At 29.8% G+C, this 16,427-nt stretch overlaps 1 protein-coding gene across 1 annotated transcript; it reads left to right on the top strand.

Annotated features, from left to right (window-relative positions):
* Positions 1–2,917: 2,917 nt before the first annotated feature.
* Pomp (proteasome maturation protein) lies at positions 2,918–10,102 on the top strand. The gene is made up of 4 exons (XM_075378316.1): positions 2,918–3,074; positions 6,576–6,673; positions 8,547–8,604; positions 9,764–10,102. Exons 1-4 carry the CDS (start codon positions 3,072–3,074, stop codon positions 10,025–10,027), a joined length of 423 nt encoding a protein of 140 aa, XP_075234431.1. The 5' UTR covers positions 2,918–3,071; the 3' UTR covers positions 10,028–10,102.
* Positions 10,103–16,427: the final 6,325 nt, after the last annotated feature.

The following is a 16,427-nucleotide window of genomic DNA, read 5'->3' as shown; positions in this document are numbered from 1 at the left end:
CTAATACTAGTTTCGTATAATTCTGATACCAGAGGTGTCAGAAGACCCTTTCCTTTTAAAAAAAATGCTGATGTTTTAAACTGTTCATGTTTAATTTTATCAAAGGGCTTTTAAAAATGAATAAATATGCGTATAGATTTTTATTTCATGTTAAGACATGTTTGAATCAATAATTTATTCCAAAAAGAGTATTTTTGTAATCATCCCAAAAAACTGCAATTTTATGATTTCTTTTCATTCTAATTCTTCAGTCCTCAGCATTAAACTTTGGGGTATTTGCTATAAATGTTTATAATAACCATCCTGAGAAATGAGATCTGTATGATAGATTAAAAAGATATCTCAAACTGTCAATATTTGAACATTAATAAGCTGAAACAAGTGAACCAGGATTTGAGCTGATTAGTAGCTACAACTTTCTAAGTATTTTTTAAGGTGTAACTATCCCCTGCTCCTCCAAAATCTTAACTCCTGTCAACTATTGTATTAACAAGTTCTGGTCTTCCATCTGAAAATCTAGTACTGTACTATCCCTCTATTTCAGCATGGCAGTTGCTTTTTCCTCTTTGTAGCAGTCAATCCTCTTATTTTCTTATACATTTGGTATAAGATTTTGGTATTAGTTTATTTCATAATATCAACAAGTTATCCAATTTTTATTTTTTTTCATTTTCTTTATCTCATAATTTGCGTATGCAAATTCATATAGATGAACTGATTATTAGAAAGATTTGTTTCTCTTAGATTACTTATAAATGATTATAAATGCTTCTCTTAGATTACTTATAAATGACTTGTCAGTCATTTATTGTTGTCTTTTGCTTGGAAATAATGTTTTTACATTTGCCTTTGTCAAGATGTTTTAATGCTCTTCCATTTCACTGGTAGCATTCTATCATCATGCTTCTCTTGCATAGACCTCAGTATTTCATTTACTTTTTTATCAATTCTTGTTTTAGTTTACATCCTTAAATTTGTTTTTATTGTTAATTAAACATGTTTTCTTAATTTTTTCCTATGTTATTTGCATAACTATCACCACTGGGTTATGATCTGAATTGATGTCAACTCCCAGGTACATCTTTATTGAACAAATTATTCCTATACCTCTAGTTATCAATAGTAATAAATCTGGCATCTCACTATTTTATGCTATGAATTCACTAGGTTTTTATGTAGTTGTGTGCATGAAGTCTATGAAAAGAAAGTATAAAAAGATATTAGCTATGATAAACAGATGTCTAGAGTTAGTTTTCAGCTTTCTATGATGCCAGAAGATGATGACAAACTCTAGAAAGAAGGTATAGCTTTTTTGTTAGCCTCCAGAACCATCATTAGGTATTGCTTCAGAGTATGAGATGAAATAGCAAATTTTAGCGTATAAAAATGCTATGGCTGACTGGGATTTGAATCCGGGACCTCCAGAATAAAGGCAGAAACACTAAATGCCTAAACCAATTGTGCCACAGAGGCCGGCAAGAAGGAATAGCTTAGGTGATTACATTGATAAATCATCATTGCCAAGTGTGGAGAGATCAATGAAACAGCTTTGTTGAGTTTCTAAATAAACAACAAAGCTTTGTTGTTTTTTCAGTCTTTCAAATATTAATTTTGTCCTTAAACCTCAGGAATATGGCGATTTATGAAAATTTCCATATTAAAAGTCAAATGATCACTAAATATGATGCATACATGCAGTGGCGGCTCGTAGCTAAAATTAATGGGGGGTGCTACTCCAGAAAAATATTAACCATTGTTTTAAAACTGTGTAAAAGGAAAGAAATGTATATAAAAAAAAATTTATTCAGAAACTCGATAAAATACTAAAAGAACAAAATCAAACATTTTTTACTTACTTTAACCTAAATTGTTACAGTTCAAGCTTGATCTATTCTTTTAAAAATGAAATCCGTTCTTCTTGTTTTGAAAAAAAAATCAAATAGAATAGCTGAGAGCAGGATAATAATCTAATTCTACACTTTATCACATTCAAGAATATGACACACGATCTTTAAGCACAACACACGCAGAGTGAAAAAACTACCTTCCCCCATCGTGCCAGGGTTGGCACTGTGGGAGCGATAGCGCTCTCTTTCCCTCGCAGCTACACTTGCAGCTTCCTATTGTTGTGCACATGCGCACAACAACCAAACACCATGCGCTGGAACTGTGAAGTGCACAGTACCATAAAAAGATTTTGTATCTTTTTCATAAACTGGGGCGAGCTACTAACATTTAGCTTAACGATAATATATTTTACTAGTATAAAGAAAGAATTAAAGAAAAAAGGACTCATTATATTAAATGTTATCGATAATATCAAGTAGAGATAGGGGGTGCTGCAGTTAAACAGTGCCTATACGCTTGCCGACACTGCAAACATGTGCATTTCTTGTAACATATAAAACGTAAGAATAATAATATTGATTTTATAAAAATTAAAATAACTTTTTTAGAAAAATTATATTAGCTCTTTACTGTCGTTTCAAGAATATGTCCTAGTTTCATCCTTACTGATACCGCAGTGATGCTCGTCTTGGAACAGATTAAGAAACCGATTCGTAGTATTAATATAATGTCTTGTGTGTGTTTTGTTTGTTCGTAAATTATTATTTTCGTCGAATTTAGCATTTGTAAGCTTTTTATTACTTGACTGTACTGAGTTCATAAATTTTATCAGTTTTGTGTAAACTATATATTTTAATTTTATTTATAAACATCTTTCGTCGGTTGATCTATAAATTGTGTTAAAAACGTTTTGGATTAATAATAAATTATTTCCAAACTGAGTAATATTGGATAAAACTGAAAATCACAATTCATTACTTATAATGACAAGATACAAATAATAACAATTATTATTATTACTAATAATGACAATAAAATAGATTTAACTTCGACTTAAACGTTAAGAGTTGATAGACTTAATAGAGGTTCTTAATTGATCAGTTTTTTTTTCAGAACGAGTCATTTTTTACCCTTTATTAAACGTTTATTCTGAATCGCTCCGGTATTGTTTAGGGTGACTAGCATAATTGTTCTACAGTTTATTTTAGGATTTTTGCTTAAAAATGGTATGTATTTATATCATAATGATTATGTTTAGTTAGATATGTCTTAACGATTATATGCTTTATTCTTTTGCGTTTTCCTTTGTGAAGTTTTAATTGTAAATATTGATTTGACTTGTCTATGTGAGAGTTAACCTCAATCTTATAATGTCTACATCAGCGTTTCTCAACCTTAACCTGGGGGCCGCGAAATTTTCTATAACTGTATGCGTAAACAATAATGAAATCATTTAAAGGAAAAAACAGATTATTTATCATAAACATTTTACTTACATTTAAAATTACACATGCGAAGAAACTAAATTAATGAGATTGTTGCCTTTGTTTTTCATATAAAAGTTTCCCCATACGTCGATCTGTATTGGAAACGCACAAAAGAAAATTTTTTCAAGTGATTAAAGGCGATCCCTGTAGTTTGTTTTTAGCGCAACCATAGACGAGAAATCCCTTTCCCAGACGTAAGACGTGGCAAAAGGGTTAATATTTTCAACACTTCTGTAACTAAATTTCTATATTCACATCGATGAGTAAGCGAAAACTTATGTAAATCTTCAGATGTAAGTTGTAGTTGAGTAACGTTTTATGGGGAGACATTTCGATGAGGTGGTCGTGAATCTCAACTAGGAGCTGCAACAACGTTTTTACTAAATGGGTTCAGTACCCATCTCAAGAAAACATTTTTATCTGCCAGGAAAAAAATTTCTGCCAACTGAGTTTTTAGCTCATGTAAATGCATCTTGAAGCTATCCAAACAGTGATGAATAGGCAATTTTTTATCCAAATTTTTCTCAGTATAATCGGAAGTGAGTTTAAACATCAAAATTTTTACTTTGACTGCGAATAATGCAGATATCAAGCCTCTTAATGAAAGCATGAACTTTGGCTATCATTAATGAAAAGTTTTTATCACATCCTTGTAAATTCATATTCAAGTCATTTAAATATGATAATACATCAGTTAGGTAAGCCAACAGGATCATATACTCATTATTCTGTAATGGCATTTGTTATCCTGGAAAAATATTAATTCATCTTACAATTTCAGTAACTGAGTTAACACTTTCCCCCTGTGATAACCATCCAACTTCTGTATGAAAAGGAAGAAATTTTTTAGTTTTACCTATTTCATAGCAAACAGCCGACTTTTAATAAAAGTAACATTTTTAAAGCTTTACAAAGAATTTGTTTGAGATTTTTTGTGGCAAGAGCATGTCTGTGAAGGAAGCAGTATGTCCATTTCACCCTTTGTATAAAATGATCTTTTAATTTTTTCAGAAATCCAATGTTCTTTCCTGTTATTGCCTTTGCACCATCATTACATACTACAATACATGTTGTCCAATTTATGTTATAGTTTTAAGTAGCTTCATAAAAAATATCAAAAACAGTTGTCCTGTTGCATAACCAGGTATTGATTTACAAAACAACATATTTTCTTTGATTGATCTGTCCCTATCACATTCATATCTGACAAAACATAAGAACTGAGAAATATTTACCACATCTGTTGATTCATCAAATTGAGTACTAAAAACTTCACTTTAACTCACTTGCTGAATTATCAGATTGCAAACATTGACAGCAGTGTCATTGATTCACCTTGATACTGTGTTGTTAGAAAGCAGAATTTTTATTAAATTTTTTTGCTTCTTTCATGCCTATTAAAAAATTTACCATATCAATTGCAGCAGGCAGTTTGGGGTTTGACATCTTAGCTATTCTTAGTTCTATGAGATAAAATACTTCAAGTGTACTTTTATCAGCATGGCTTGATTTACAAATAGAAGCTTGTTGATTTCTTAAAGTATGTAATTTTCTTTTGAAAAATAAAAAGCATTTGCCTTTATAATCCGGATTATTAGTTTTCAAGTGCTTCATGCTTTCATTGGAGAGGACTTAAAGCAAACAATGCACTTTGGCTTTCTCTCCGATGAGGTAAAACCATAATTTAAATAATTTTCATTTTTCAATCTCATCATTTTACTTTGTTTTTTCACAAATTTGTCCATTTTGCATAAGAATCTAATTGAAAAAAAAGTTACACCTTTTGACCACACACTAAAAACTAAAAACTGAAAACTTGAACACACAATGAAAGTACACTTTAAAAACTTAAATAAAGGCACCAGATGCACGCTTCGCATTTGGAACGTAACTGACATTCTGTAATCCCTTATGCCTCTTTTATACTGCTGAGAGTACAACATGTTCAAATGTATCATATGCATGTTTGAACATGACACTCTCGCAGTGAATATTATGGAAGCAGATCAAATTGCAAGGAACATAAACACATCAAGTAGAGAAACATGTAAATTGCTGATGTTTGTACAGGTCATACATGCATGTTCATACCTTCACTCAACACAGCTAAATAGTTCTTGACTTTGTTTTATTGGGTTGGAGTTAGGGAGAGTGGGTCGTGAAATATTCAGTATATATTCTTTTTTACTTTTTGGGAGTTGTGGAGCTAAAAAGGTTGATTATCAGTAATCTTCATTAATTAAGAGAAAATAAAATTTTTTATTATTTATAATTAGTTTTTAATGTGATTTTTTCCTGTAATAAAACAGTTAAGTAATTCAGAATTGAGTGCATGTGTAAGAATTTTGTTTTTACACAAATTGATGTAATAACAATTATTTACATCAGATTTTTAAAAATTTATCACTGAATGAGTGAATGATAATGCTTTTTAAACATTTGTGGCTTGTGATTATTCATTTTCAATGATAAGTTTTTCCATATATGTCAGCATGAAAACCTTAATTATTAATGTAATATTTTGTTGCATATATTATTTTTTAACGGAAATAATATTTTTTATACTTGATACAAATTCATATACATTTTTTGTTTTTTTTACTACAGTTGTATATGTTATGAAGACACATTAGAAAGAAGAATTGCTAAAATACAGTTAAGAGAAATTGTTAAATGAACTATTTAATCATAACTACTTATTGTCTAATGAACAAGACTGAAGAAGTTTCGATATCGTTAAAAAAAAAAAAACATACTATTATAATTTATTTTTTGCAGTCATCAGATACTATTTTCTTTATCTTGTGTACTGTTCTTAATCTCTAAACATCCCTTTTATCAAATTATCTATCTGGGTGTCTTAATATATAATTTACCTATCTTGTCATATATCTAATTGACATATCTGAATTAGTTATAAAAAAATTTACAAAAATTAGTGTTAAATGTTTTCAAAAACTTGAAAAAAGCAATTTTTAATTCTCAAAATAAAAAAATTTAAATAACTGCAGCACATATATAAACATTTAATAATATTCTTTAAAAGATGATAAACCATAAACTAATTAAGAGTTACCATTTTGTATTGTAAAAAAAGATTATAGCAAAATAATTAAATTAAGGTATAATATTTTATGGTTAAAGCTCAAATCTTATTAAATTGAAAAATTGAGTCACAAATATCAGCAAGTTACTTACTCTTAATTTATAGTACATGTAAAATTGTAATTTCAATTCCAGAGTTTCCAAATACCTCCATTAAAAGTGAAAGCTGATGGACCATCATGTACAAAAACTAGAGAAGGAATCTACGGAATTCCTGATCCAATGACATATGGGTAAGTAATTTTTAATACTTTCAACATGTTAATTAATTCTTTTGTAATAATATCTAATAAGAAATCCATCTGTTATTTTGAGATATAAATAAAAGCTATTTTCATGGTATATAAACTCAGTTATAGTAGGTAAACCATGAAAACTACAATTTAGTTTTTAAAAATTACTTTTAATTTTTGCAGGCCAAACTGATTTTACATTCATTTATTTTAAAATAAGTGCCTACCAAATTACATTGAATTTTAATGTGATGATTCCCAACAAATTGTTGTTGGCTATTATTAGGAATCTTACTCAGAACTAATTACTCTCACATTACCAACTGATATTTTGCATATAGTATTTTGGATTATAAAAGCATTAATTGACTATATAAGACCTATATAAGACTATATAAAATCATGAATATTAAAAATTGAAAATATTAGATATATAATTAAGAAAAATTTGTTTAAATTTAGCAGAATTTACAATTCAGGACAGTTCCTATTGTGCACATATATTTGTCACAGTGATATTAAAGTGTGGAAATGACTAAATAATTCAAAATTGAGGAATACTAGGAGATAAAAAGTAGTGTGGATCAAGTTATTTGTTACAAAATTATTTATGGTGTAGAAATTTTTGTCTGCCATATTGAAGCAAACTATTTTTAAATAGGAATGTGGCATGTGATACATGATTTTAATGTGAAATATTATGAAAAAAATTGATTACATAAACCGTTTCTCATTTTCAAGTTACAAAAACTGAAAATTCATAGTAGTCATAAAATTAGGTAGTACACTGTAGTAATTTTTTTTATTTCTTATTATCTTAAAAATTACATCCTATAACAAAGTTTAAACAGTTAATGAATTAATGGCTCAAAAATTAATAACAACCTTCACAATAATAATTATTAACCTTTGAGTGGTCGATTAGAGCCCTCTTAGGAGTAATGTTTCTTATCGGTTCACGCCGTTATAGCAGAACACATAAAAAATGTGGGATATTCCAAATGGTGTGGAATAGAAGCTGTTATCTCGCCATAAGTGAACACAGATTTCATTTTCTGATGCGATGTCTCAGTTCCGACGCCTACCATACAAGAGAAATAAGGAAAAAAATCAGAGAAGCTGGCTCCTATTCCGGAAATTTTTGGTGAATTTATAAAGAAGTTCCAATGCTATTTTACGCCAGGGGAATACCTCATGATAGATGAGGTACGTCAAGATAGATGAGGGAGCTGCTCCCTTTTAAAAGGAAGTGTTCATTTCTGCAGTTTATTCCAAGCAAACCTGCCAAATGTGGGTTAAAGGTTTTTGCACTAGATGATTGCAGGATGATGTACACAATAAATTTAGAAGCTTATTGTGGAAAACAGGAACCAGGGCCGTATTTGGTCAGCAACATATCAAAAGATGTCATCCTCTGTCTAGCCAAACCAATTTATGGATCTAATAGAATTCTAATGGGGGACAATTGGTTTACCAGCATTCCTCTGGTGGAAGCATTGTTTGAAAAAAAATCACTTATGTTGGAACCCTAAGGAAAAACAAAAGGGAACTGCTGAAAGAGTTCACTGCATGCATGAGTGTACTATATATATATATATATATATATATATATATATATATATGTAGGGCTGATATTTAATATATATCTTAATGAACGTAAACAATATTATAAGCCATGTACTTTGTTCAATATTCTGCATCTTACTCATCCTATCATTCTACACAGTAATATAAATCACTAAACAGGATGAAGTAACAGTACAAAATTGCTATTTACATTGTTTACATATAGCACATTCTAACTTGTGCAAGTAAAATTAATACTAGTTAAGTGAACACTATTAATCAGTTTACTTGATTATCTTTGTTTCAGAATTGCTGCTGCTACTCCCAAGCACGTTTTTCATCCATTAGAAGCATCTGAAAGAAATGTAAGTGTGAAATAAAATAGAGTTTAACTGTTTGTAATGCAGTTATTAAAGTGATACATTAGGATGTATTAAAGTGATTAGGATGGTAATTCTGTGTGTGATATTCTGTTTCCTATAGTTGGTTTGGATGTAGAACTAAACTAATGTTCGAATAATTGTCAAATAAAGTTAGCCTCCTACTTCTGAAATCTGCATGTGATAATTAAAAGTCCCACTAAATTTATTGCAGATTTTACAGGTAGTTAATGATTTTGCTGTGGACAATCCTATTTGGAATTTTAGTTATATAGTTTGTTTAAAGTTATTATTTTAAATAAGTTATTTAAAAATTTATTGATTTTTTTTGTAAAATCCCTTTTGGTTGTGTAAATGCAAGAAGTTATTATTTTTTTCCAAGGGGCAGGCGGTTTTTTTTAATGTTTTAGGTTGACATACAGAGTTTATTTTTATTTTATGCTAAGTTCAACTTACAAGTATCATTAAAATCTTAACTATTCTTATACAAACAGTATATGAATTAATAAAATGACAGATGAATTAAGATAATGGGCATTATATTTTTTCCAGTTTTTTGAAAATGTAACTGGCCAAAGTACAGAGAAGGAAAACTACAATTCTTTATTAATTTTTTACAATTTAAATTAGAAAAAAAATTGAGTGTAAACTTAATATTCTTTAGAATTTGTAATATTGCCCTCCAGATCATATGTGGTCATTATACCATGTTTTTTTTTTGCAAACATTGAGGGAAATGTGTGTTTATATTTACAGTTTTTACTTGTCAGTCATAATTGTTAAGTATTTTAGCTGCATGATGTGAAAATTATCACTAAACACTGATGTAAGGTTTACTGTAGAGTTACTGTGCCAAACATACTTTTGCATCATATTATGTCCATCAAAATACTGATAATATTCATCTCTGTAGAGACATCTTCACTGATCATCACAGAACATGAACACTGTATTGCAAGAGAGATTGCAAGTTCCTCCCATTAACACCTCATATACTGTACTTATTATGCTGCGATAATAAAACTGGGATAGATAAGGCAACAGAAAAAAAAAAATTTGTTAGTATGAATGTATTAAAAATATATTTCACTTTGTTATTCAGATAACATTTATTTTTAGGTTTAATTGTATTTTTTTGTTTTAGTATGCGAAGAATCAAGAAAAGATTCAAATGACTGTATTACGAAATATTCAAGGTTTACATGCACCATTACGTATAGCAATGGAATTGAAAGCTTTTAATAATGTCGGACATCTTCCATTTCTTCCATCATCTGGAATAAGTAGAGATGTTTTACTTGGAAATGATGATCGAATAGAATTTTCTGATTTCTTAAATATGCCTGAATTTCAGGAACGTCGTGCTCAACCACATGCCTGCATGGAACATAAACTTGGGATATTGTAAATTATTATCAATTATTTTCTATTATCAATGAAACTTTCTCAGTTTTTTTTTTAATAAATAAATTATTAAAAACTAGTGGTTTCTTTTAATTTTTGTTATACCTTTTGCCATTATGAATATTATTAATACAATCTTATCCATAAATAGGAATTATTTCTCTTCTGAATTCAGCAGTAGACTTATTTGTTTTGTTATTTTAATAGAAATTGTGTTTAATCTTTTGTATAATAAATACAAAAATAAATGAATAAACTTTATAAAAGATTTGAACTTTTCCTTTTAACATGCCAGTGAGCTTGTATAAAATTGTGTATGTAATTGTAATATTCATATCAATAGTATAAAAACTGGTTATACATATTCTGAAAAAAAAAAATTAAAATTAAGTGCAAACAAAATCTACTATAAATAATAATTTTAAATTGTTTTGAATATTATAAAAACTTCTTATAATGTACACAATAACAATATTGAAAGAGTAGAATACTATCAGGGGAGCAGAATATGTTCGAATGCGAAAACATGTTTGGAGGGAAATTTGAACTATGCGGAAAAGTTTCACGTAAATTTTTACCAGTCATGAAAAATAGGTATCACGATGTAAATATCAATGATGTTGTATTCATATAATCTTTACAATTATTAACTAGAATAATTGATCTTTTAACAAGTTTTGAAAAGAAACTTTCATCCTATTTAGTATTAGGAATAATGAGAACCAAGGTAGCAACATCATTCCTGGTGAGCAGTGACTCATACACTCAAATGGCGACAGGCAAGGGATGCATTACTGATAAATGATGCTTTGTGGTCACCAATGCGGGTGTATGTGTGTGTATGCGTCTTGTCTCCTCTCTATTGCACTATTCGTTTAATTGCTTTTGGGTAGGCAATAGTGTTCTCTGTTTTTATTAGTTGGTTGGTCGACTGCAAGCGTATGGTTTTCTTTTAATTTTGAAGTAATTAAGTGACTTTATTAGTGTTAAGTGATATACGCAATATACAATATAGTGAATATAATATATCGTAATTGTACATTAATTAACTATGTCAACATTTAAAAGTATGCAAGATGGTAAACTGTGCGTTTTTGATTGGCACGGCAGTTTGTAAACAACTTGGAAATGATTTTCTAAATAAACACCCAAATGAAAAATCAATAACTAAAGATCAAGATAGTATGTCTGTATTTTTAAAAATAAAAACTCATGACTGTGAAAAAATAAGTTGCAGTGAACCTTTAAATAAACTAATAAAACTTGATGAGTCACAATCACTTTGTACAGAATTGAACTTATCTTGCAAGCAAAACAATGGCAATGTTGGGAATAATGTATGTATCTCTAACAGGCTAAACATTTATATTAATGTTTTTGAACAGTTGTCAAATATAAATCAGGCAGTATCCAGCCTTAATAAAAAAGCTGATGTACAATATTGAAACTGAATCAGGTTAAAACTATTGAAATAGGCCCACCTAGATTACTTGTCCCAGTCAACACTCCAGTGGAGATAAATGAAGAATTTGAAGCAAAACTCAAATCAATTAGGATAAACAAATCACTTCCAGATATTTGTAGCTAATGTAGCGCTTAGCAGAACATGGACACAGTACAGTGCTCCCCATGTGTAGAACAATTTGACCATACATATCTGACCACATTATTAGATGGTATTCAGACTTGTATTTTTATTGATGTATCACCATGTGGAACTTCACAAGGGTGATGTTCTTGTTCAAAAACTCAATGTGCTATCGAGAATTTTAATATTAAAATAAAAGAACAGTTAAATGCATGGTTTTTCATGGACAATATTTCAAGGTGTAGATAAAAAACTGGCTCTGCTTTGTAAAGGGTTCGACCATGACTTTTTCTGTCCTATGTGAATCTTAGCACATTGATCAGAATGTGTTTTAAATGACATTTGCAAAGACAACACTTTTTATTGGTTTAAATAAAAAATTACGGCTGGGGAATTGGCTATAAGGAATTAATTATATTTGCAGGTGAAATTTACATTAACTACATTTACAAGTGAGTTTTTAAAACCCTAAATCATTCCAACATACCCGTTTTGTTCAGAGTGAATTGAGAGTTTACAGAACACTTCAAAGAGATTTGAAATTATTTTTCATTGTTTTGCAAAAAAGTGAACTAAATGCATCCAAAAAGGCAAAAAGACTGAAGCTAAAAAGTATTCATTAGAGCTAATAAAATTCTCTAAACCTGAATTCATCTACAAGTTACTTGGGACAATTGATATTTTAGAATTAGTGACAACATTTAGTTGCACCACACAAAATATTAATATATGTACCTGGACAGTTTTTGATTATTACACTTCAATGAAAAACACACTGAAGAAAATGAAAAGTGCAAAAATAAGTGAGGAGAATTTTCCATCTCTTTATAAGGAGCCTAAAAGCTTTAATAACAATGTTTACTACCTGATGGAGATCTAGAGAGATAAAGTCATTCAAAAACTCCGAAATAAAACTTCAAATGAAAAAAAAAACATAAGTTCCAGAAAAAAAATTGAAAACTTTTATGTAGCATTGTCGAATCGACTTGAAATGAATTAGTGAGCTTCCTATTGTAGAAAATATGAGGCAATGTTTTGAGGTAAGTTCCTATGAATAGCAGAAGAAACAGATACAAATAAACTTGAATCTTAAACGATTTTAACAAATTGGATCATTAAAAATCGAGGGTGCAGTTTTGATGTTAAGTTCTTTTTTTACAGCTAAACATGATGAAGCTGGCCTTTGTGGTGCGAGTGGGTAGTGTCTTGGCCTTTCATCTGGAGGTCCCGGGTTTGAATCCTGGGCAGACATGGCATTTTCACACACGCTGCTACAAGTCATTCTCATCCTCTGAAGCAATACCTAACGGTGGTCCTGGAAGTTAAAACAAAATAAATTGCAATCTTGCAAATTTTAATGTATTTAAAAAAAAAAATACTTGATTCTACAAATGAGGCCAAAAAACCTTTTTTAATTGAGCAAAACAACAGAGTGATCAAAGAACTATTTGCCAACATTGAAGTTAATGCTGAAATCTCCAAACAACTTTCCTTCTTGAAAACTGCTTAAAAATCTATAGTGAGACTGTATGTAAATCTGTTGCACCAGTCATTAGCAACCATCTGACATGTAAAATTTGACACTCTGTTTCAAGAAGTATTAAATGATCCTCCCATTCATCATGCATTACACCTTTTAAAGAAATCTTTGGACAGACACTTTAATGGTGGAAAATACCATTTTACGAGATTTTCCTCAACCAATTGTATAAAAATATTCAGAACATCAAAAGTCTCCACAATATTCAAGTCATTGTCAGTCGTTGAAAGGTAAAGAAAGGCTGCCTTTTCTTAATGACGAACTGATAATCATCACTGCACTTATTACAGGTGATTGTCTTTATGAAGTATTACTAATTTTATCATAGTATTAAAACAATTTTTCATTTTGTACCTTTAACAAAATAGTTAAAATAATCCTACAGACATCGAATTGCCAGATTTTTTATTAGCCAGTTTTTTTAACAATATTTATGTATGTTCTAAAAATAAAACAGGATAAATTTCAGAGGTAAATGATGGTAACAACATTGGATTTACGACTATTTACCCCTCAGGTGCTGATTTGTATTCTAATAATTAGCTTAATAAGTAAGTAATCTTTTTTTAACATATCTCCTAGATTAAGCCTAACACATTTATTTTATTTCAGTGGTCATCTTCCCTCGACACCTTCACAATACAGCCAATATTACACTATTGTGTTTGTTGAGTTATGATTATTAATGTATTTCTTATTCATAAGATAATTTTTTGAATAAATTAAGTGTTTGCAATCCACGTATTTTTATTACTTCTCTTTTTATAACTCATCACATATAATAAAGTGGTCAATAAAACGTAATAAACCCTCACCTTAGTTTTGGGGCAATTTCTGATTGAAAAAATTGTGTTGGGGGAAATTTCAGGGGTCTGAACATTTTCTGCTCCTCTGCATTATATGTTCAGTTAGTCGGTATCTGTGTTTTTATAATCTTTTTATTATCACAGTCAATGACTGATAAATTCAAACAATTAAATTGCATCAAATTTTGTATGAACCTTTGTAAATCAATTATTGGTACTTGTCAGTAATCTGGATGCCACATTGTTTGTTGAGTATTGTAGTTATACCTGCATTATTATTTATTTTTAATGATAATATTATCTTGGATAATTATTATTTCATTAGAAATGGAAGTTTTCAATTTTATTTTACGTTATTCTTCATAATTTAATATTTAAGGTTAATTTAATTAGATGAGGTTAGTGAGCATTAGGTTATGTTTATATCACACAAAGTTCAGTACATGGAATCAGTAGTTACGTAACCCTAAACTTACCTAAAATCTCATCTTTTCATTATCTTATTTCATCTCAGTTTAAAAGTCAGTTTTATAACATTTAATAATTTAAATGATTGTGGATATCAGTAAGTATTGAAAATTTTTAGTGGCACCTATACACGGCAAATAGTGTGGCATACAGATAACCGACAAGGACCCAACTTTTTTTCAAAATTTTTGTATGGTTTCAAAGAATGTTTTTTTTTTTAGGTAGAATAGGTTATCAAGATCAGTAGTGTCGGTTAGAGAGCAATTGTACTCATTGTGGCTAACCTCATGGAAACCACCAAAAAATACAAATAAAATATTTAGGAATTTGCTTAAGAGACCATCATAAACAATTCACGGGTTGACCTATCATTTATAAAGGAAATTTTATCTCAAGATTTATTGCAAATGATGAGTGTTGGGTTTGTGACTAAGATTGGAATGCGACATAGCAATAGTTATCCTTCTAGAAGAGCCCACAGTTGCAAAGATCAAAAAAAGGCATGGCAGGTCTTAATAAAGCCCATGCTCGCTGTCTTTTTTGACATCATGTAGATTGTTTACAGAGAATTTTTTCCTCCTGGTGTTATAGAGAAATATAATTTTACTACTTTAACTGATATTTAATATTTTTAGAATTTTCAATGAAAAAACCAGAAAATCTTCAATTTGCTAAAATAATGTGCCCCTTAAAATGTTTCTCAAAATGACACAGTGTTTGAAAAGAAAATATGGCAGTTGTCCTACACTCTCTGTACTCTCTCAATCTCCATTTCAGTTTAGTGAAATAAAAATGAAGTTGAAGCTGCTGTTTTGATATATAGCCCATCCAAGTGCAACTCTAACTGTACTGGATGGACTTCTGGTGCTTTTGAGCAATGTACATTACCAAGGATAATATTTCAAAGGAGTTAGTGGCAATTAGTAAATAAGGTAAGCATAACAATTTAAAAAGTTTTTAATACCATTATTAATAACAGGAATTTCTCAATATGTGAAGTTTTAGAAAAGAAAATTGCAATTACTTTACCTGGTTAACCATGTCAAAATTTACTGTTATATTGCACTTAAAATAGATAAGTCCTTAAAACAGCTGTAAAAGAAACAAATAGTTGTGCATGGATCTAGTAAACTGGACCAATTTTGACACATTTGAATAAAATTTCAAGTATGTGGGTGTGAAGATTGAGGGTTAAAAAGTGTAAAAGTGAGGGTTAAAAGTTATCTACATAATAATCATAATTTAATGCTTTTTTATGCTATGGGTTGCTGTTTATTTAATTGCATTACTTAGAAGTGCTTCAAGGTTTGTGTTGTATGTTCATTGTCTATTGTCTGACGTAAACACATTCAGTACAAATGAGAAATAGTTATTTATACAGAACAGTAATTACTTATTTTCCACATCCTGGCCAAACTTTACCACTACAGAAACGGGTAGTTGCTACAGACTAAATATAAGAGTAATCCTGCTTCCTGCAGAACTCCTTGAATCGACGGGAATCCAAAAGGTGGGCTGAGTATTGAACAGCTCCACTCTTACAAGCCATATCACAGATTTAGTAAGCAGCAGACCCCCCACCTTAATTTGAAGAATTGTTTGGGCACCTTGAAACCACAGTTCTTAACTGATTCATCATTTTCTTCAATGTTTGGGAGATCACTTCCAGGTGGTCTCTAGTTTATTTGTTTCTGTTTATGCCAGCACCAATTTATTTATTCAGTTTAATTTGTAAAGAAAATTGAAGGATTTGAGTTCATGATAGAAAACCCTTCCTTGATCTCAGACAATAGCAGAGGGGAAGGGGCTAAAGGAAAATGTGTAAATTGATGGCAGAAATCCAATCCTTTTTTTTCTTATATTAAGAATCCACTTCTTTATGTCATTCATTATATAATGATGTTATAAATGACTTTCCCTTAAAAAAAAGATTTTGCTGACCTCTATGGCAGAGAAGTATAGTGTAAGCAATAATGGAAAATCATTTAGGTGTCAGATTCAT

Source organism: Lycorma delicatula, chromosome 11 (assembly GCF_047948215.1).
Source record: "Lycorma delicatula isolate Av1 chromosome 11, ASM4794821v1, whole genome shotgun sequence".
In the NCBI taxonomy this organism is placed as follows: domain Eukaryota; kingdom Metazoa; phylum Arthropoda; class Insecta; order Hemiptera; family Fulgoridae; genus Lycorma; species Lycorma delicatula.
Note: the sequence above shows the minus strand (reverse complement) of the source record. Positions and strands in the feature narration are given on the sequence as shown.